The following is a 22105-nucleotide window of genomic DNA, read 5'->3' on the forward strand; positions in this document are numbered from 1 at the left end:
ATCTCTGCTTTTCATCGTCAAGCTTTTTTAGCTTGGACCCTTATTTACAAGCATAACTTTAGTCCACACAGTTATTATATCTGGAATAATAAGGATGTTTTATTTAAAAGAAAATCTCTCTTCTTAGATAGTTGGTTTAGGAATGACATTGTTTTAGTCAACCAATTATTTGACTCAAATGGTATGCTTTTCTCCTATGAAGAATTTTGTTTACACTTCAATTTAGCTATAAATCGTCATGATTATACCAAAGTATTTGGCTCAATACCATCAGGGGTTTGTATGCTGTTTAAGAATCAACCTAATATCACTTCATTCCACAGGCCGTTGACATCTCCCATACAAACTTTTGTTGGCAAGATTTGCTTTTCTAAGCAATCTAAAAACAACAATAAATCGATTAGAGCTTTATTTCAGAGTACCATAACCACGCTACCATATGTTATTTTTTTCTGGAACCGGCTGTCAGATGGTATTATGTGGAACGAAGTTTGGAAACTCCCTAATCAGTTTTTAATTACCAACAAAATTAAAGATATTTCTTATAAATTAATACACAGAATTTATCCTTCTAAAGATTATCTTCAAAGCAAATTCAAATTAGACATTGATACAAGCTGTAGCTTTTGTAAAACTTCCAAGGAATCTACTACACATCTTTTTTGGTTTTGTAACCTTGTACAAGATTTTTGGCAGAGCTTATGTGTTTTTATTTCAGAAAATATATTTAAAGGATTTGTACTGTTTTGGAAATATGTTTTGTTTGGTCTGCACAAAAATCAAAAACAATTCAATTTTGATAACAGATATATGATTAACTTGTTACTTTTAATGGCTAAATTTCATATTCACAAGTCCAAATATTTAGGAAGACATCCCTCTTTCTATGTATTCTCCTTTGAACTTGTACAGTATCTTAACTCTATTAAGAACTCCACTAACCCAAAAGCTATAAAAACTATTGGTGTTTGTGAAAAAATCAAGATCTTTCAATCACTTTATTCTTTGGCTTGATTAGTTACTTTCCCCCTAGCATGTTTCTATTGTTGTTTTTGAATGCTGTTCTTGTATTTGTTTATCTATGCATACAATTCTTCTGTAAGTACATCACCATTATTGTAATACTGCTTAATTCCATTTTGTATTGTACTGATGTTTAAATAAAGATTTTGAAAAAAAAACAAAAAAAAAAAAACAACTTCAGCCCATTACACAGCGACGTGTGTAAAAAGAAACGAAAACAAAACCTCTATTACTACCTCTAGTATGTGCTACAGATTATGTTAAATTCATGCTCTCTATGTGCGTCATATTTAGTAAAAGTTTTGATAAAAATGGTCCTCAAAAAGCCCCGAAAACAAACAAACAAACATGTAAAACAACAATCATAAAAATGTATCAAGGTACATTTTTAATAATAATAATAATAATAAATAAAACACAAAACGCAGTTATAGTCATTTTTGTTAATGCTCTCTACCCAAATAGAAATTGAGCTTAATTCATGTAACGTCTAATACTTGTATTTACGTACAACCTATTTTATTGCTCATCAAAGAAGAAGAAGAAGAAAAGGAATTGTTGCCTGGCTCTAAATGCTTTCAATACTTAATATAGTTATGTATTTCCTAATTAGTTTTCATTTTTATTTCATATTGACGTATTGTTTTTAATTCAGTTTAGTTTCAGGTTTTGTTTATTGCTTCCAAATGTTTAGTTTAGTTTTTAATAGATTTAGTTTTAGTCTCTTGTTGTATGGAGGACATATGCCAGATGCAAGGTTTAGGCAATTCACTACAGGTATTCAAATAAAAACAAACCTTTTTTTTTTAAAACAATTAACTCTTTTTAGTTTAGTTTTTGTATTAGCCAGGTCTGTGTTGTATATTTTTCATGGTATGAAACTATGAGCAGCAGAATTCATTCTTTTTGCATACAGTGTGTGAATTCTTCCACTTCAGTGATTGAATTATGGATTATTTCATTTTGATCTGGATTCTAATCTGTATTTTTCTTCTTCACTTCTTCACCTTATATTGTCATTCAGAATTTTTTTTTTACACCCGTTGAGGGTTTTTTTTATAATTGTTCAGACGTGTGCGAAGCTTTGCTTTTAATTATAGCACCCTCTAGGGGCGAAATGCTTTGTCACAGGCGCGGGTATTTAATCCCGAGTGATTGTGTATATGTCAGATGCTCATGACAGACCTAATCAAAGACGTTTTTTTAAACTGTTTATTTTACCAAAAGACAGAGCTCCTCAGAAACACTTCTTTGATACTCAAATTTCATATCAAAGTGCCTGCTGTCAAAGAGTGTAGACAGCAAGAGCTCAGTAATCAGTGAAGTGTACCATATGTAAACATTGGTGTAATCACAACGAATGATCTAATGGTTCTGCTCCATTACAGCATCTCAGAAAATATTTAAAAATGAAATAATTGTAGTCTTAGATGATTTGACATAGAAATAACAATATCACATCTTTCCATGCTTAAAGTTTTGGTCGGTTTTGTTTAGGTGACAGTGTTTCTGTTGTGGTTAATGCCAACTTCTTTATGTATAAATATAGGCAGCACGGTGGCACGGTGGTTAGCACTGTTGCCTCACAGCAAGAAGGTCCTGAGTTCAATTCTACCATCAGGCAGGGGTCTTTCTGTGTGGAGTTTGCATGTTCTCCCTGTGTTTGTGTGGGTTCTCCCTGGGTACTCCGGCTTCCTTCCAAAGACATGCACTTTGTGGGGATAGGTTAATTGAACAATCTAAATTGCCCATAGGTGTGAATGTGACTGGTTGTCTGTCTCTGTGTGTTAGTCCTGCGACCTGTCCAGGGTCGCCTCTTGCCCTATGACAGCTGGGATAGGATCCAGCGACCCTGAAAAGGATAAGCGGTAGCGAATGGATGGATGGTTCATTTGGTTAACAAACTGAAAATCTTTGGTTGTGTCTCTCTCATTTTTTGTCTTGGCTCTTTAGCCAATGAATTGCAATATCTGTTGACTATGACTTTTGTAATGCCTCAAAAGTAAATCCACAGGTCTTAGTCTTTAAACAAGACTAAGACCTGTGACAACGTAAAAAATGTTTGCACAGATCTTAGACTCCCTTTTAGTATTTCTATTCTGTCCCATTTATTTTGTAGACTTTCTAGCTTTTGGCTTTTGGTAAAATCTAATGCAAATATCAATGGGTCCAAAACAATGAATCCTACTGATTTTCACATCCTCAAAGTCCTTCTGCATAGGCATGTGACCAAATACATGAAAAACAAAGTTGTGTTTTGTGTGTACTAATAAACATGAGCCATTTTGAAATGATTAAATATATATATATATATATATATATATATATATATATAATCCATAGGTCCCTCATCCTATTCATGTAGCCCCCCCAGACATAGAGGACAGTTACAAGTACTTGGGGATCCCGCAGGCGAATGGGAACCATGAAGAGGCCACTAGAAAAGCTGCAACCACCAAGTACCTGCAGAGGGTCAGGCAAGTCCTGAGGAGTCAGCTGAATGGTAAGAACAAGATCCGGGCCATCAACACGTACGCCCTGCCCGTGATCAGGTACCCTGCTGGGGTAATAGGCTGGCCAAAGGAGGAGATAGAAGCCACTGACATAAAGACAAGAAAGCTCCTTACCATGCATGGAGGGTTTCACCCCAAGTCCAGCACCCTGAGGCTGTACGCTAAGCGGAAGGAAGGGGGCCGGGGACTGGTGAGTGTCAGCACCACAGTCCAGGATGAGACAACGAACATCCAAGAATACATTGGGAAGATGGCCCCAACTGACCGAGTGCTCAGTGAATACCTCAGGCAGCAGAAACCCAAGAAAGAGGAGGGAGACGAGGAACCATCATGGAAGGACAGGCCCCTGCACGGTATGTACCACCGGCAGATAGAGGAGGTGGCTGATATCCAGAAATCCTACCAGTGGCTGGACAAAGCTGGACTGAAAGACAGCACAGAGGCACTAATCATGGCAGCACAAGAACAAGCTCTGAGCACAAGATCCATAGAGGCTGGGGTCTATCACACCAGGCAAGACCCCAGGTGCAGGCTGTGTAAAGATGCCCCAGAGACAATCCAGCACATAACAGCAGGGTGCAAGATGCTAGCAGGCAAGGCATACATGGAACGCCATAACCAAGTGGCCGGCATAGTGTACAGGAACATCTGTGCCGAGTATAACCTGGAAGTCCCGAGGTCAAAATGGGAGATGCCCCCAAGGGTGGTGGAGAATGACCGAGCTAAGATCCTGTGGGACTTCCAGATACAGACGGACAAAATGGTGGTGGCTAACCAACCGGACATAGTGGTGGTAGACAAACAGAAGAAGACGGCCGTAGTGATCGATGTAGCGGTTCCGAATGACAGCAATATCAGGAAGAAGGAACACGAGAAGCTGGAGAAATACCAAGGGCTCAGAGAAGAGCTCGAGAGGATGTGGAGGGTGAAGGTAACGGTGGTCCCCGTGGTAATCGGAGCACTAGGTGCGGTGACTCCCAAGCTAGGCGAGTGGCTCCAGCAGATCCCGGGAACAACATCGGAGATCTCTGTCCAGAAGAGCGCAGTCCTGGGAACAGCTAAGATACTGCGCAGGACCCTCAAGCTCCCAGGCCTCTGGTAGAGGACCCGAGCTTGAAGGATAAACCGCCCGCAGGGGCGTGCTGGGTGTTTTATATATATATATGTATATATATATGTATGTATGTATATATATATATATATATATATATATATATATATATATATATATATATATATATATATATATATATATATATATATATGAATGATAGACTGCTTGTTAAGATTTCTGAGCTTTACAAATATTTTCTTCTAAACATCAACTTGGTAGCTTGGATGTGTTGTCATCTATCAGTGCTGTCCCCATGCATACAGCCGCTGCTGGTACTGTGTACATTTTTGCTCCTCTGTCCAAATATGCATAAAATGACAAATGAAACTTAACATTTTCTAATATTATTCCTTTAATCTTCTGTCTCTAGGTGTTTGTGTATCCACCCAGCCATCCATTTTCTTTCACTTATCCAGGGCTGGGTCATGGGGACAGCAGCCTAAGCAGAGAAGCCTACACTTCCCTTTCCCCGGTCACTTCCTCCAGGTTATCCAGGGGAACACCAAGGCATTCCCAGGCCAGCTGAGAGATATAATCTCTCCAGCGTGCCCTGGTCCAGTGTTCTGCCACTGGGACAAAAATCGCGTTGTTTCTCCTGTATCTGAGGTTCAACTAGCAGGCTGCTGTGTGGGTTAAAAATAAGAGAAAAAGAAAGGGTGCACAGAGAGATAAGGAGAAAACAAACTATAGAAGAGAGCACAATTTAATTCAATGACATGCAGTGGTGGCATGTGATGAAGAGAATGGTAAATAGATGCTCACCCCTGCCATAGTAACATAATTAAGGGATGAATCAAGGTCACTCGATCCATCTCTAAGTATATGATTTTTTTTTTTAAAGGAAAGTTCAACTGCTAATCTTAACCTGACCTGATCATTCAGGACTTAGAAATGTCTAGAAGGATTCTAAATTCAATGCATGAAGTACAGCACAGATTTGGCTGCACCTCTTAGTTTTAATGTAAAATGAATGAACCAGAACAATATAACATGGATATATTTAATGACAAGCAACCATAGAACTAGAGGGTTTATTTCCATCTACATGTTTAGTTTACCAGATTTTATGTTATACATTTTAGACAATTACAAAAATAGCTTAAATCTTTTACAACCAAATACCCAACCAAAAAAGAGCAAACAAAAACATTCTCACAAAGTTAAGCTAACACTGTGGTAAAAGAGTTGCTAAAACAAACTCTATCCTGACATGGCGCCATTTACTCATTTAGCCATAAAAAAGACACTGATAGAATCTGCGAAAGAAATCAAGGCACATATGTAATGTGGCAGATAACTACCAGCTTTCCCAATGAAACAAAACCCAAACCTGCGTTTTAAACCATTCTACATAACTGCAACCTCAACACACATTTGATCATGATTCCCAAAGAAAGTTCGTTTTAGCTTAATGTGATGCCTTTTCTTTTAGTTTTTTGAGTATGTGTTATTTAAGTTAACATATTTTTCTACTGATACAGAAATTGTTTTGTGTTTTAAGTGATGCAACTTTGCAGGTACAATGTAAAAGACTTCATGCAAAATGATAATAAACAAAAGGTGATATGAGGTTTGTTACAGCTTCTTATCTGAGGCTTAAACAGGAAATATTCTGTTGGAAGACTGCTTAACAAATTTATTAAACCACCACCTGGTGTCAGGTTTATGTCACAGCTGCCCCAAATTAACAGTATTGGTCATAACCAAAATCATTTTCTTATGTTTCTGTACTGGTTAATCCACCAGTTTAATACAACTACCTTATGTAAATAATATTTTTAATACTAAAATATAATTTCTGTTGTTGTCCAGTGTGCCAGCTTAAATTTGGATAGAAAAAAAAACATGAATTCAGTTTGTATTTGCCTAATAAACAAACATTATATATATATTTTTTTATATTTTTAAACACATTTTTAAGAGATTTCTAAAATATTTATGATTTTTAATGACAGGTAGTCTAATAAATTTGTTAATTACTGGATCTGCAGCCTAAACCATACTCGAACATAACGTGAGCCTGGTTATAGGACATTAAGATATTTATAATTACAAGAAAGTCAGCATTACAAATGTACTGTTGTAATATAAAATCCATTTGAAATATTACAGCATTAGTTGAAAATGTTTAGCAGCCTCTGTGGTGATGGGTTAATAGTACTGAAGACAACTAACCAGTGTAACCTGTAGATTGCCAAAAATGATTAACCTGAAAATGTATTTTGCCTTTCAAAAAGATCATTACTGAGTAATTTTAATACTGCATTACAAATATCAATGCGTAGACAACTTTAACATCACTTTCCATTAATACGTATATGTTTGCATATATTGATCCTATGCATTATCAGTCCTGTGTATAGTGTCCAAGCCAACACAGATTACCATTTCACCATTTGTTTTACAGTTCTTTAAAAGGTGTGCATTTGTGCGTGTCTGTGTTTTATTTGAACAGTACACAAAAGTATTTAAGCACCAATAAATGAGTAAGTCTGAGGAAAATGTATTACAAAAACCACAACAAACTAGTTGAAGTCATCTGACTGCAAAGACTTTAGAACCACTGTGCTGAGATGTTGCTGAATGAAAAAGAAACTACCGCCAAAACAACTGCTGTGTGCATGTTTGATTAAAGGTTTCTTCTTTAGAGCGTTAGTCCTGCATTCCATGACTAATATTGATTCAAAGCTATCTAACAAACAACAAACATTTAAGTCAGCAGCAAGGACTTCTACTGTTGTCCAGGAAAGACTGGCAGCAGTAATTAAACATCTTTTCCTTTCTTTCTGTGACTAAACTATAACAATCAGTCAAAACGCATCAAGATTGGCAAACATTTGTCAAGCAACTGAAACACTGGTTTATCATGAATACTGTTAATGGTTCCTTCAAATCTGACCTTAAAGTTTCACTACCTAGTCATCTCACAATCATGGTAATGCACAGGAATGCAAAAATGAAACTGGCGATAGGTAAAAATATACCATAATAAAACAAAACGGCACAAGTCATCATAAACGTCAGCCGTAAAAAAGTGGACTAACATTTCTGAGTGGCTTGTTCATTTAAAAAATGCTTATTGTATGTAAAAATCAATGCACTTTGAGGTTTCAATGAGGGACCACAAGTCATACAAGCTGATAGCATGTTATACAAAACTGTTATGATCATGCATTAGTGAAAACTTACTTACTGACTTAAGATTAATTTAAGAGATCACCATAACATGTTCAAACTATCTGCACAGAAAATCCTTCCTTATGTGCCAGTGACATCATTGACTCTCAGAAAACCTCAAGCCTTTACAAAACATCAGAAGCAGGTTCATCTTTCCCTCTGAGGTGAATGTGGAAACGCAGTGTTTGCGTCCTCTTGGAGAGATTCCATGTCGGAGGATGTGAGAGTTCGGTTTGACACAGGGGCATTACATGGCCGGCTCTGCTGCAAAAAGCAAATCAGCCCCTTGTGATTTCTGCGTGTCTACGTGTCCTTACTCCAACCGGGCCCCGCACCGTTTCAGGGCTGAGAGAGACGCTTGCGTTTGAGCTTCTGCCTTGCCATTTCCTCCTTTCAAAACAAAAACAGAGAGAGGACAAGAGAGTACTGACAACACACTCTTGCATCCGCCGCGAAATAACATCCATCTCTTCAAGCATCCATCCTGTGAGAATGGACGAGTGCGCACACGACAATCAGGCAACAAGGCAGGCTTTGTTAGTTAGGCACTCCTCTACTCCAACAATGGCATCTGGACTGTCCTCCAAACTAAGAGTCTCACGGCCACGTCACGTCAGTCTCTTCAAAAGCACGGCTGCTTTCACAACAACAACACCGGATCTCGAGTTTAAACATTTTTTTTTAATACTGTAGACCCAAATATGTCCTTGTTCTCAAAGTCTCAATATATTATATAATAGGATTTTATAAAAAAGGAAAAAAGGGAGTAGGGTTGTTGGCATAGTATTCTGTTGCAATATATACCACATCAATATGTACAGATTCCATGCTGCTGGTTAGTAATCACTGCAAAAGAAGAAAAAATGGACTGATTAGTGCGGAAGAATTAAAATGAGCAAATAACTACTGCATTCAGATATTCATGCACTGCAATTACAAAATCGCACACAGGCTGTAATATACTTACAAAATGCTCCTGTGTCAAATAAGCCAACAAATATGAATTCAATTGAATAATACTAAGCATGTGTTTTGACTTTGTTAGCCATTCCCCCAGAGCACTCTCTGCTGTATCAAAATCATTTGGAAATGATTTCATAAGTTAATAAAATGATTAAAAAAAAACATGTTCGAAATTTTAACACTCACCTTGTGCCAGCAGCCCGGTATGGGTAGCCCGTCACGTCCCTGCAAGGTGAAAACAGAAGTTAAAAAAAGCGTGAAAATGTCCAGCGATGCATGCTTCCCTGCATCTGAAGAATTTGCACGCTGCTGATTTTAATGTCGGTTGGTGTGCCTTCACGGTCAGGCGTGTTATATTAAAAATCAAATTTTACTTTTGTTTTGATTTTAAGTCATATGTTACTCTAATAAATCCAGATTTCTAAGTACCACATTACTTTTATTATCACATTTAAAATGAACATTTCGATATTTGGAGAAATACTTGGATAACACGATGGTCGATCTGTTAAATAAGAGGTACAGTCAGCAGTCCAGTTAACTTAGCTTCGCTTTGGATAGGTGCACTATCTTGACAGTACTGGGACACACCTCTTTATCTCTGAAAAGACGTGTGATAAAATGCACCTATCCATGCAATCTGCTTTTAGAAATATTTGGTCATTGCAAAGAGCTTGCTGAGTCAGTTCATGCAATATCTTCATCAACTATAAATGGTATTATTGTAAAGTGGAATTATTTAGGAACTATGACAACTTGACCAGAAAGTGTCAGACCATATAAAGTTAGTTACTGAGTGCTGTGCTGCATAGCACATAAAAGTTTCCTCAGTAAGTGCAGAGCTCCAAACCTCTGGCATTAACATCAGCACAGAAACTGTGCACCAGGAACTTCCTGCCATGGGTTTCCATGGCCATGTAGTGTATATGCTAGATGTTTCCTTCTATTACTAGTCTCCAAGCAAAACGATGCCAACCAGCTACAGTAATATTCTAAGAACTGTACCATGTCTCATATGTAACTCGTTGTCAGCATTTACCAAATGTCTGTCTGTGGTTCTGATTTTGCACAATCCTTCATACTGACGAAACTATTAATTACTATTATTTTCTTGATTACACCTGCTTTTTCCTCTTCTGTTTTCTTCTTTGCAATCAAGTATAGTAAGTAGTTCTGCATTTCTGGAACTTGGCATTGTGTGTATATTTCACAAATTCATAGCAAGCTTTACGTTTTTTTGGCTTGATCGGGCCTAGACAGTTTTGCTGTTTATTATCTGTGAACGCCTTTCTTTATTATTATTGTTATTAAGCCACACCCACATGAACAATGTGTTGGTAAATGTCAGTTTATATGTTTCAGAGTTGGGACCAATTGGACCCCCCCCCCTCCAAAAGACCAAAATTTAAAGAAGCGTTTAAACAGTCAATAACAGCATCAGTTACAGTGATCAGAGAGAAGTGGGGAAAAGAAGCAAAGATACTGTACCAGAGGACAGGGGCCCTCAGGGCCAGAAGGAGGAAGAGGAGGAGTTGCAGGAGAAGAAACCGCTGCCTTCACAGACTGCTCTTTAGACTCATCGCACCCCTGTTAGCAGGAGCCGAGTAGACATTTAAAGCATAGAAGAACAAGTTCAGAAAAGCAGTTAAAGGGGGAAACAGAGATAAGATATATGCTAAGTGTTTTTAAACTAAAAAGCTAGAGGAAAGTGGGAGTAAGTAAATGAGCATTGCTGCAAAGCCTTTGTGTGTACATGTGTGGGGGAGACATACCACAGGACAAGGCTGGTCCAGACCCGGAGGACCTTGTTCACCCTTCTGGCCCTTTAGACCTCTCTTCCCTACTGTTCCTCTGTCACCCTGGGAGTGATGAGGACAACAGTTAAACAAATTCATACACTTATCACATGCAGCTAATGAAGACAGCCCATTCATACACTGGAAATAGTTTAAGCAGTTTAAGTCAGTCATTATTGTTGCTATGTTAAAAAACTGAAGGAGGAAGATGCGATAAGCTGGAGGAGAACTGAGGATCTGAAGGAGGAAGATGCGATAAGCTGGAGGAGAACTGAGGATCTGTTTGGACTTACCTTGTCTCCTTTTTCGCCTCGATCACCTTTTTCTCCCCTCAGGCCTGGGAAACCCTGGATACAAAACCACAATCCATAAGGGAACTTATTACCTAATATATGTCAGACTTTATTTAAACTGAAGATACTGTGATAAAATAATGTCAACATGTATAGTTCTTCTTAGTAAGAAACTCACATCAAGTCCAGGCTCTCCTAGTCTTCCCTGCAAATACACATTGAGAAAGATTTTTTTTAAAAATAATGAATAAACCAGCAACGAACAACAGATCTATTAAACACTTTTATGGAGGTTGTTGTGTCCTTACTTTCTCTCCCTTGGCACCAGGAAGGCCCACTAAGCCCGGAGACCCAGGTGGACCTTGGAGGCCATCTGATCCCTGCAGTAAAAGCACACATTCATCACTGCATCATGTCCAGTTCTTGAGCCATGACCAACACATTAGAATAATAATAAAGCCCATTATCACTTACTCTGGATCCAGGAGGACCACTGTCTCCCTTCTCTCCCTTTATCCCCACTCCTGGTTCACCCTGCATTACAGCAAAGCCACACTGAGTACAAGACAATGCATCATACAGCTGCCATCCGCCTCCATCACATACAGATAAACGAGCTTACCTTAGGACCAGGCATTCCATGCAGCCCCTGTAGGACATTGTGTGATGTGAGTCTTTGCAAACTACAGACCTGACTGGACTTGTTTTATCTGAAATGATATAAAGTTATGCTGCAGGTACTCACCATGGATCCAGGGTGCCCAGGTATTCCCGGTGGGCCTGGTGGGCCAGGTGGGCCTGGCTGGGAAATCATCTGAACCTTTAGCACCAATGAAAAAGTGGAAACAAGAAGAGAAGCATATAAATTAAGTGAAAAAAGTGGTTAAGAGTTTCTCAGCTAAATTCAAAACTTTGTATAGTCGTTCCTCAAAGTAACCAGAGAATTTCAGACTGTTTCATGTGTTTACTTCTTTAGATTCTCACTCATTTCCAAAATGAAAATCAATTGGAAAGAACTTAAAACTAGAGTAAAATCTACATCAATGAGTGTGAACATTATTCAGTTCTTTAAAGCAATGAAGTAGATGGTTCAAAACATGCAAATAACAAATAAATAACAATATATTTCCCTTTAAACTGTCTGTTTGGAGGTGCAGCAATCTGTAATGAACGTCAGAGGATTCATGTATTTCATACTCATACTAACCAAGTTGTCATCTAGTCTGCAGTCGCCTTTTTCTCCTTTCTGTCCATCCATACCCTGAGCCACAAAGAGCAGGATTAACTTTCAGCTGTTTTTAAAGTTGTCACCATTGTGTTATTAGCGAAATAGAGTCACTGTCGCTACTTACAGTAGGCCCAGAGAGACCCATCTCGCCTTTCTCTCCTCTCATGCCGGGAGGTCCTGTCTCACCCACGTCACCTTTGAGTCCCTGGAGATGAAGAAGAGATTAATAAGGCAGATGATGCTAAACGTCCCACTGACTACTATATGAAGTAGTGAAAGAAAAGGAGCATGCGTCTGGGTGTAATATACTCTCTTTGTCGCTTTACCTTCTCCCCGTCAACTCCTGCTGGTCCAGGTAACCCGAGCTCACCCTGATGCAGAACAAAAAGAGGGAAGATGCACTCGGTGGACTAATATATCTGACTTTGTCTACAAAATCAGGCTTAGCATGTTTTGGGTATTTATCAAACAATAAATATCAGCCAATCACAGCTGTATGGCTTACCTTTTCCCCTGCAGGTCCTGGAGGTCCTGGTGGTCCAGGTGGCCCCTGGAGAAAAACAGGCAGAATAAAAGAAATGAGCACAAAGCTTTGTTGCATGACCTGTGTTAGACTAAATTAACCTAGCAGCAACTGATTTTCTGGTTTAGCTGATTACAGCTAGTCACCGACTTTGTGTGTCACTTGCTGCCGGGCTGGCGTGCTAACAACAGCTGCCTCTCTTGGTGGATAAAATTGCTCGTGCGAGCTGTGAGACCAAACTCAAACAGATCAAACCAAGACCTGAAAGCAACTATAAAGCTGTGGGGAGCTAAGGAGGTCTTTCTCTTACAAATAGTCATATGCATCATATAAAAATATGACACTATAACGGCTTTAATTAGAGCTGCAATTTTCAGACAGTCCCTTAGACATCTTCTGCATTTTTTATCTGCTCACTCTCACACTGTTTATCACAGTGAGGCTGGTAACTCATTATAAAAGGCCCAAATCGTGAACACAAAACGCTATAATTCACAATGTGGGCCTGACAGTAAACAAGTCCAAAACCTTCCTTCATTCCTTTTTGCTGATCACAACCAACTTGAAGCAATTTTTATCTTACAGAGATTGTAAAAGAGCTCTGAATGTGGTCTGTGCTACACAATACCCTGGCACGGCTCTCTGTGATTGTCTGAATGATGGGACTGCTGGAGAAAACATTCATGTGACTTTATGTAACCCTAATGATGAATGAAGAATGGCGTGCATATATGTAATAGGCCATATTCTTCCCATGCAGCTCTGCCGTTATGCTATGAGTGATAGCTCTTGTAAATCACTCCACTTAATCTTTATATTCACAATGCTACACTTGTTATTCCTCCTTGTAAAGGCTCCGGTCATCTTGAAGCAATAAAAAGGAAAAAAGCCAAGTCGCCTCCCAGAGGTGTACGATTCATTTTCCAGTTTCTAACTTGTTGTTCGTTCTCAGCTTTTAAAGCCATGGAAAATGATGTTTACAAGCAACTATTTGATCCCAGACACTCCATCACTGGAAAGTGAATGCTATTCATCTGCAAAATGACTGACAGTGACAAACAACCCATCTTAGCATTGTTTTAAACCAAATTCATCATCACCTAACATTTCACAACAAGCACATGAAACGCTGCTTTTCACACAAACAAGCGATCAACTCACAAGGTGGGTGGCCAGTGAGCGCTACCTGCTCCGTGGAGCCCTGCGTGTGAATTTGTGCCAACTAATTCGCAATGGCAAATAGCTTCCGATAAGATCTCGGGTCCATGCTTTCACCAATCCCTTTGCAACATTCTTATATTGCTTGTATTGATTGTTGCATGCAGGAGCTCAGCTCCAGGGGGACCTGGTTCATAATTGTTTTAAATCAAATGCATGCTCCACTTCTCAGAGAGCCATCTGCCAGTAGCACGTACTGCGGTGTACAGCAGGATCAAAGAAGCTGGTGTCTGAAGAGAGTGATGTGAGACTGTGTTGACAGTGAGGCGCTCCCTTCTCTATGTGCTAGCACAAAGTAAAACACACCATGCTGCCCTGTAGCAGGTTTCAAACACATACTTTTCACATACATGCCATAAAAACACAGAAGGCTTTTGATTTTTCTGCATAATTAATCAAAGCTCTTTAGGCTGCATGTCATCTGATAGCACAGCGGTGCTTTATTTGTAAGGGCTGTGCTTTTTTTTCTGTCCCAAACAAATACACAAGAGACTCTGGAAAACTGAGACACTCAGTAATGCTCTTTAGATGTGGCCCCTAGAGTGACATCCAATACATATGAAGTCCAACACTCTTTGTTGAGGGCATCTACAAACACAAACAAAACCCATTAGCAAGAGAAAGCGGGCGATGCAGTAAATACACAAGAGATGCTTAGATGCAAATCTGTGCATTGGTGTTAGTTACTGGTCACACCGCCAAAAACATGCAGCAACAGCAGCAGCAGATTACCGAAACACTGATGGTGTTGATGGCCTGTCGAGGAGAAATGGCGACATGTTTAGTTTTTGGTTTCTTTTTACCACACTGCCAGCTCTGGTGTTATTTACTTATTTACTTGTTTTGAAAAGCTCTGCCTCAATCCTTATGTGGAATTCAGTCATAAGCGGCTGAATGAATCGGGTGTCGCTGACACCGACACTTGAATATGACTCACCTGCAAAGCATCTAGAAGCTTCCCATTGAAGTCGATGATGTCTGAAGCACCCGGGGTGCCCTTCTCACCAGGAAAACCCTGAGGCAGAAAAAATAATAATGTAGGAATATTTTATATAAATGTAGAGATGCATAGATGGCTCAGCATAATAGCAGAAGGACAGAGTTGGCCCTTAAGCATAACAAATAACATACCATGGCTCCCTGTAGTCCTTGCTCTCCTCTTTCTCCTTTGTCACCCTGTTTGCACCATGAACACCATATTATGGTAAAACTCTTTCATAGCATAATTGTTAGCATTATTATTGATCATTATTATTTCAAAAACAATTTCAGATATGTTTCTTACCTTTAATCCTGGAAGTCCATCCATGCCTCGCTCTCCTTTTACTGCATTCCCAGGCTCGCCCTGTTTAAATGCACATTAAAGGTTAGAAACATACTTATCATCCATGTCAGAGACATGAGAGTGGTAGAGTAAAGCTCGGCTTTACCTTTTGCCCCGGGACACCCTGTTGTGGATAACCAGGCTGCCCATCTTCTCCCTAGCAATTCAAAAGAGCCATTAAATGTAGAGAGAGCTACATATCTGGCTATATTAAAACAGCTTTTGAGCCCTTTGATGGCAACACTTCAGTTAAGATCAATAGTTTGTTAGCAGTCTTACCGGCCTCCCAGGCAGTCCCTGTGGCCCCTGAGGTGGAAATATATAAAAAAAATAAATTATGAATTTTTCAGACAGTCAAATTATTCCGACTAAAAAGACTCCAACAGCAAAAGCCAAATTGCTTCAGCTGTAAACCAAACAAAATGCGAAACAAACTCTTAAAGCTTAGTGTGAACTCTGCTCACCTCAGCTCCATCGCGACCAGGAAAACCCTGAAAGGACAGAGGAGACATTTAATGAGGTGAATCTACTTCAGGAACATGAATCTTTTTGGCCACTAGATGTCACTTTTCAATAAGGCATTCAAGGCAGTCTGTAGACTTCAGCTCCTTCAGCACGAGCTGGACTGTTTAGAGAATAATTACAGGAAATGGATGAATGATGAGCAGAGAAAAATAACAAAGACAGATGCTTCAATACAGGCCACAACTGGTTACCTAATGCATGGATAAGCAGGAAAATTCTGAAAATTATGCTCTTTTGGCCTTTCCAACAGCCAGATGTAAACCCAACTTCGGTCTAACTTGTTGGACAGCGGTGTTCCCGTGTCAGCAGTGATGATCAAACTTCTATCCATCAATGAGCTAACATATTTTTTATTTAGCCAAAAAGATCTTTTTTAGCGACTGTCTGCGACAGCCAGGTGGAAGCAGCTAAACATCTGCTATGAAGTCATTCATGGCGGAGACAGCTTAGAGGGCTCTTGTGCAAGAGCCTCTCTCCATTGCTTCCTCACACACAGATACACACACTACTATCAAGTAGTTGTGTTTACTTGATCAGCCAGTGGACCCTAATAAATGCATGATATAAATTGAAGGTTGTTAGCCTTCCATTCAGTAATATGCAGAAGCTGATTAGATATTCTCCAGCTGGCCAGCGTGCAAAAAGTGTCATCGCGATCCTTCCTACTGTTTTCTGGACCCGTTTTACTTTCATCTTTTTGGCACTGCTCTTTCTTTCTCATCATATTTCCTTACCAACATCTATCCATCCATACAGTCATCAATCCACCCGAACCAACCAATTGCCAATTAACTTGACAATTATCCTGTGGGAAGCCATGCAGGCAGAACATGTAGACCCTGCTGATTGGAAGGTTAAAACCCAGTACCTTCTTACTTTAAGGTGACAGAGCTACCCGACAGCATGAGACATTTCATTCTATATAACAGATAAAAAACGATGGAGGTTTGAGTACACCAGGGCTGGCAGTCTCACTCACTTTCTCCCGCTCGGCCCTCTTAGACATCTGCCTACAACATGGAGTGGCTCTCTGCAGGCCTCTGTGCTTTGTTTTGCTGTTTTGGGGTTTTGCAACTCCTTTAATCAACTTGAAGAGCACATTTGCAATCGACTAGGTTACAGGATGGGCCCCCTTTTCTCTTCGACCCGTCTGTTTTTTGTCATTTTCTGAGCTGCGCTGGCTTTCCCTGCTGTTGGTTCAGCAGTTCTCAAGTGACCCACACCGAAACCAACATTTTTCACTTGAATCCCTTGCTGTCCTCTTGTGCCAGTTGAGGGTAACAGCGCATTCATTCCTACACTTGAATAAACAAAAATTACCTTCATAGTCTCCTTCTCTTCAATTCAATAACCACAGCTGCAAGTTTTGCTGCATCTGAACTAGACCCTGGGAAGCAAAAAGTTAATTTTAAGAAACGAAAACGGCCACAGGCGAGGAGTGTACTATTGTTTGGTGAGACCGGCAAACTGCCCATGAACTCACCACAGTGCCATATCAGTTTCAGCGTGCACAGCAACACAGTTGTGGTAGGAGGGTGGGAGAATGTGGATTTGGAAAGGGGGGGTGTTGGAGAACTTTGTGGCCGCTAACTTACACAAAACAGATGAGGCCAGGAGTAGACTTGCTATTCTGGGACTTCTTTAGGTAAGCCACAGCATGCTGGCAAATCCCAGAAAAATGAGAATAGGGGTTCATTGCCATTTGCTGTGTACACCCTTACCCCTTAAATATATGTATAGGATTCCACATTTACAGGTTGGAGCTACACAGTTTGCAATCTATCACAGTGTTGTGGTTAAAGAGTATGATGGGAGTAACAAAGCCACTGATGACTGAGGTGTTCTAAGTGGCTGCAATGCTTGTGGTGTAACCTTAGTTTGACAGCCAGAAGGGATGGAGTAAGAGGAGATCTACAGTGGGGGTGGGAGGGCATTGTTTTGTTGAGTCAGTGTGGATTTGGCTCTTGTACAGTACTGTGCAAAAGTCTTGAGGCATCCATCATTTCTTCATATTTTACAAGGAAAATGGGAAATACGTGCAGTGATTTATTGAAACGTCAGCAAACACATGGAAATACTGACTTAAATACAAGCCTGAAAGTCAATATTTGGTGTCGCCACCTTTATTCTTCACACAGCCTGAACTCTCTTAGGCAGATTTCTTGTCATTTCTTTAAGCAGTCTTCAGGAATAGTTCTTCAGGCTTCTTGGGGAACTTTTGTTCTGTTTTCTGTCAAGATGAGCCTACACTGCTTCGATACTGCTGAGGTCTGGGCTCTGAAGAGGCCAATCCATGACTGATAGTGTTCCACTGTTTGTTTTTCTATCCAGGTATGCTTTTACTGGGCGATCGTGGCTCAAGAGTTGGGAGTTCACCTTGTAATTGGAAGGTTGTCGGTTCGAGCCCCTGCTTGGACAGTCTCGGTCGTTGTGTCCTTGGGCACACACTTCACCCGTTTCCTACTGGTGGTGGTCAGAGGACCCGGTGGCGCCAGTGTTCGGCAGCCTCGCCTCTGTCAGTGCGCCCAGGGTGGCTGTGGCTACAATGTAGCTTGCCATCACCAGTGTGTTAATGGGTGGATGACTGAATGTGTAAAGCGCTTTGGGGTCCTTAGGGACTAAGTAAAGCACTATATAAATACAGGCCATTTACTGCATTTGCAGTGTGTTTGGAATCTTTGTCATGCTGACAAATGAAGCCATTGCCAGTCAGAAGCTTTTCAGGTTTTTTATTGCATGGAGGATCAAAATCTGACTCTACTTTGCATTGTTCATAATGCTGTCTGTTTTCATGAAATCCTCAACACTGCTGGCTTAATTGCAGCTCCGCTGTGTTTTACAGATGGCTGTAGACACTAACTGCTGTTCCTCTCTGCTGACCTCCTCCGTACATACTGACGATGATCTGAACCAAAAATGTCAAACTTGGACTCATCACTCTATACGACATGTTGCCATTTATTTTCAATTAAGTTCTTGTATAATTTACCTCAGCCGTTTTAACTGTTTTTCTTTCTTAAGAATGGCTTACTGACAGCCACCATTCGACTGAGACCATTTCTGATGAGTCTTCAGTGAATGGCTAGATGCGTCTCTCAGGTCCTGTGCCAGGTTTGCCTCAGATTTTTTAAGAACACACCGCACACCATGCTGGGATATGCCAAGTTTTTAGCTAAGAGCTCTTTAGAAATCACCTTGCTAGTTCAATTTTAGAAATTTGAACAAATGGTGTTTTTTTTTTATCGGTCAGGTAAAAGGCCTGCTCTGAAAATAACTGAAAAAGCAGTCAATGTCCACAGAAGAACTTTGAAAGACCTACAGACAGCCTGGAGAACTGTTGCTCGAGACAAGTCTGGCTCCTTAGAAGCCAAATGTAAAGAAACGATGGCTAGCTCAAGAAGAGGGGTAGAGATAAAAAGATGCTCTTACTGGCTCTCCGGGAAGACCACGAGGTCCATCTTTTCCAGTGTTCCCAGGGGGGCCACGGGGACCTGGAGGACCTGGGGGACCGGGAGGACCAGCAGGTCCAGCCTGACCCTGATCACCCTGATAAAAAACAAGAAGAGGAAAAAATGCAAAAATAAACTACCAACTACAAACTTGTAATAAATACATTATTAAGTACACACGATAACGTAATATATTAAAATAAAACTCCTTAAACGCCCCCATTAACTGATTTGTTTTTGGCAACAGAAGCAAACACTGACATGCCAGCGACCTGTTAAGGTTATACGGCAAACATCAAAGAACTACCCCTCAGCTTCTGCAGCTGTCTTTGTGGGCAGTCAAGGTGTATAATCCTTAATCTGTTTATTTATTTGCCCAACATTTATTTACAGTTGCCTTTCTCTCCACCTGATAAACATGACTGCAAAATTCCCTCGTATTTTAGACCCCGTCGAGTTTCCTGAGAAAAATATTTGGTTCTTTATCTGCTAAATGCTCCACATATGTTTAACAGCTAGTTGAGAACACTGTTTGCTGTTTGGTGCTTGAGAGGAAACGCGGGGGCCTACAGTTTCTTTCTCTTTTTGATGCAACGACTGCCAGGAAAGAGCAGTGAGAGAGCAGAGAGTGAAAGTAAGAAAACAGGGAGATAAAAGACTCTCCAAAGTTCTGTAGAGCTGAGGGAAACTGCAGAGTTGGGTGATAATTATCTGTGTGTCACTGTAAGCCACGGATCTCACAAACACATTATTATTAAGAAAAGCTTTAAATATGCTTTGTGCTATGAGCAGAAATCCCTCAAACTTAACTTGCAATTACTGGCATGCAGCTGGTTAGTTAGTGTGGTTTTGTACCAGGGCACTGGTAATAAAGGACAACAGCAGGAGGAACTGGCCAATAAGAACAGTTTTTATCTGGTGAGTTAGACTGACATTTCAAACAAATCCATGCTGGCAAAACAACTTCATTTGTAAGTGAAAAATACATCTGATCACTGGATTTATACTGCGTGCCATCTTTTTTTACTGAAAATTACCACCATCCCACTGCCTATTTAGGCTAAATTAGGCACCAGTTTTGTCTCCACTTTGATGCTATTCTCCCATCCCTACAGACATGTGGTGCATTATGGTTTGCTTTGTCAAAAACACTTTCATGAAAATGATATAACCAGTGCCTTAAAGCAGACTAGAACCTCATTCCTATGCACTGATAATTATTATGTCCCTGTTAGGCTCGAGCTTGAACCAAAGTGATGAAGTGATGTCGACACTGAGGAGTAAGATTAACGAGAACCGCACATTTCTACAGTGTGGGTGGCTCATCTTCCAAAGATGTTTTCCTATGTTTCAAAACGCTTTGGAGCTCTGAATATAAACACTTTTAATTATTCATTCATGGCAATACATTTTTAGTTGACCAAAAGACAAGAAACACGAGATCAATTTCATGCAACATGACTGAAGAATGTGGAAAAAGTGGGAAAGAAGGGAAGACGCTAGTCAGAACACGAAAAGGAAAAGCGGGTTAAAGTGTTAAGGAAACAAAAGAAAAAGCACACATGCCTTTTAGTTGTGGTCTACCTTCAGAAAGAGTCTCTGAAAGCTGTTGGTCGGCTCTCGAGAGAGAAAGCCGTGGTCAGTTCTGGGGAAAACCATCTACGATGCAAAGAGGTGCACCAGTGATGAAAAGAAAAGAAAGGGGAGAAAACAAGGAGAGGGGATACAGAAAAAAGAGAGAAGAGGACATGGAGTGGATTAAAGTGAGTGCGAGAAGAGCGTCAGTTACATAAGTTGGAAATCAGAGGTCCGCTGTTAACCGTGAGTCCAGAGTTCATGAAAACAAATGCTGCAGGAAAAACAGATAAGAGTTCAACAGCCTCTTAAGCTCTAAGCACAAAGAAAGGAGGGAAAAACTGCAAGAGAGGTGTTTTGCTCCTCTGTCTGCAGGGATAGCGGTAGCTCGGCAGTCCGACAGCAGTTCTCTAAGAGGCACAAACCTTAACAGTGAGAATCTGATTACTGTGCAGGCTTGCATGTGTGCCGTACATAGGAGGACCCTGAAGAGAAGAGGAAAAGGTGAACAAGATAGCGCAGCATTACAGTCATGTTTGCAGCTGTTTCAAATCGAATTATATATGCAGTTAAAAACCCATCAGGTGCAAATAAAATGCATCATCGGCAAATCGTGAGACAGACATCCGTAAAATCTGCAAGTAAGGCCCAATAGCTGTCTTTTGACCCTTGAAAAATCATTTTGGAGTAGTGTGTGTGTGTGTGTGTCTGTGCGTGCACAACATTTAGTGCCTTCCGATCATTCCCACTGTGACCAAACAAAACAGTGGTGGTTTGGCTCTTTCCAGTCAACACAGTAAATGTGTTGATTGTCTGTCAGGCTGAAAGGAGCAGAGTTTTCCTGCTGCCGCAGAGCCTGGAGCACTGTGTCGCTTCTTTGGTTCAGCTCCCTCAAAAACACAAGGGAGGGAGGGAAGGATGGGGAGAAGATCTAAGGGGGGGGGGGGGGGGGGGGAGTGACAGAAGAAGAAGAGCTGCTAGAGAAGGTTCTGCTAACAGGCTCTAGTGAGGGCTGGATGGCTGAGGTTTTTGCACCACCGCAGACTCCACCTCCTCCTCTCTGGGCCTGTGCACCCCTCTCTGCCCACTGTCACAGTTGCTTATTCACACCGTTCCCACCATGAAGACCACTTATGCATATGCTCCTTAAACACTGCATAAGAGAATAGACTGTTTCATGGTGGGTTTCCCCTTTACATTGTTCTCATCAGACTTAAGGCTGATACTAAGACAAATGGCCATTCATCCCTGGAGGCCCGTCTCACTATGGCCTGTTTGCAGATGCTCTCAGGGAGGCAAACTCAGGATTTGGCAGGGGATCAAACTCTCATCAGAGCTTGTCTTTCAATACAGCCCCCAGATGAACCTAAACATGCAGTGACAA

At 40.5% G+C, this 22105-nt stretch overlaps 1 protein-coding gene across 1 annotated transcript in view; it reads right to left on the reverse strand.

Annotated features, from left to right (window-relative positions):
* Positions 1-5692: 5692 nt before the first annotated feature.
* The window catches only part of col23a1b (collagen type XXIII alpha 1 chain b), a 135834-nt gene continuing 119421 nt past the window's right edge, over positions 5693-22105 (reverse strand). Inside the window, exons 10-30 of the mRNA XM_085362163.1 lie at positions 21147-21206; positions 19127-19243; positions 15637-15663; positions 15452-15478; positions 15279-15329; positions 15134-15193; positions 14980-15024; positions 14786-14863; positions 12613-12657; positions 12434-12478; positions 12232-12312; positions 12087-12140; positions 11625-11699; positions 11502-11528; positions 11354-11413; positions 11188-11259; positions 11058-11084; positions 10880-10933; positions 10563-10649; positions 8977-9015; positions 5693-8217 (exon numbers count right to left, since the gene is read on the reverse strand). Coding sequence (XP_085218289.1) covers positions 8167-8217; positions 8977-9015; positions 10563-10649; positions 10880-10933; positions 11058-11084; positions 11188-11259; positions 11354-11413; positions 11502-11528; positions 11625-11699; positions 12087-12140; positions 12232-12312; positions 12434-12478; positions 12613-12657; positions 14786-14863; positions 14980-15024; positions 15134-15193; positions 15279-15329; positions 15452-15478; positions 15637-15663; positions 19127-19243; positions 21147-21206 — 1182 coding nt within the window. The 3' untranslated portion in view covers positions 5693-8166. The remainder of the gene's footprint in view (positions 8218-8976; positions 9016-10562; positions 10650-10879; positions 10934-11057; positions 11085-11187; positions 11260-11353; positions 11414-11501; positions 11529-11624; positions 11700-12086; positions 12141-12231; positions 12313-12433; positions 12479-12612; positions 12658-14785; positions 14864-14979; positions 15025-15133; positions 15194-15278; positions 15330-15451; positions 15479-15636; positions 15664-19126; positions 19244-21146; positions 21207-22105) is intronic.

Source organism: Diplotaxodon limnothrissa, linkage group LG2 (genome assembly GCF_057381915.1).
Source record: "Diplotaxodon limnothrissa isolate DT_005_m linkage group LG2, D_limnothrissa_male_GT1.1, whole genome shotgun sequence".
Lineage (NCBI taxonomy): Eukaryota > Metazoa > Chordata > Actinopteri > Cichliformes > Cichlidae > Diplotaxodon > Diplotaxodon limnothrissa.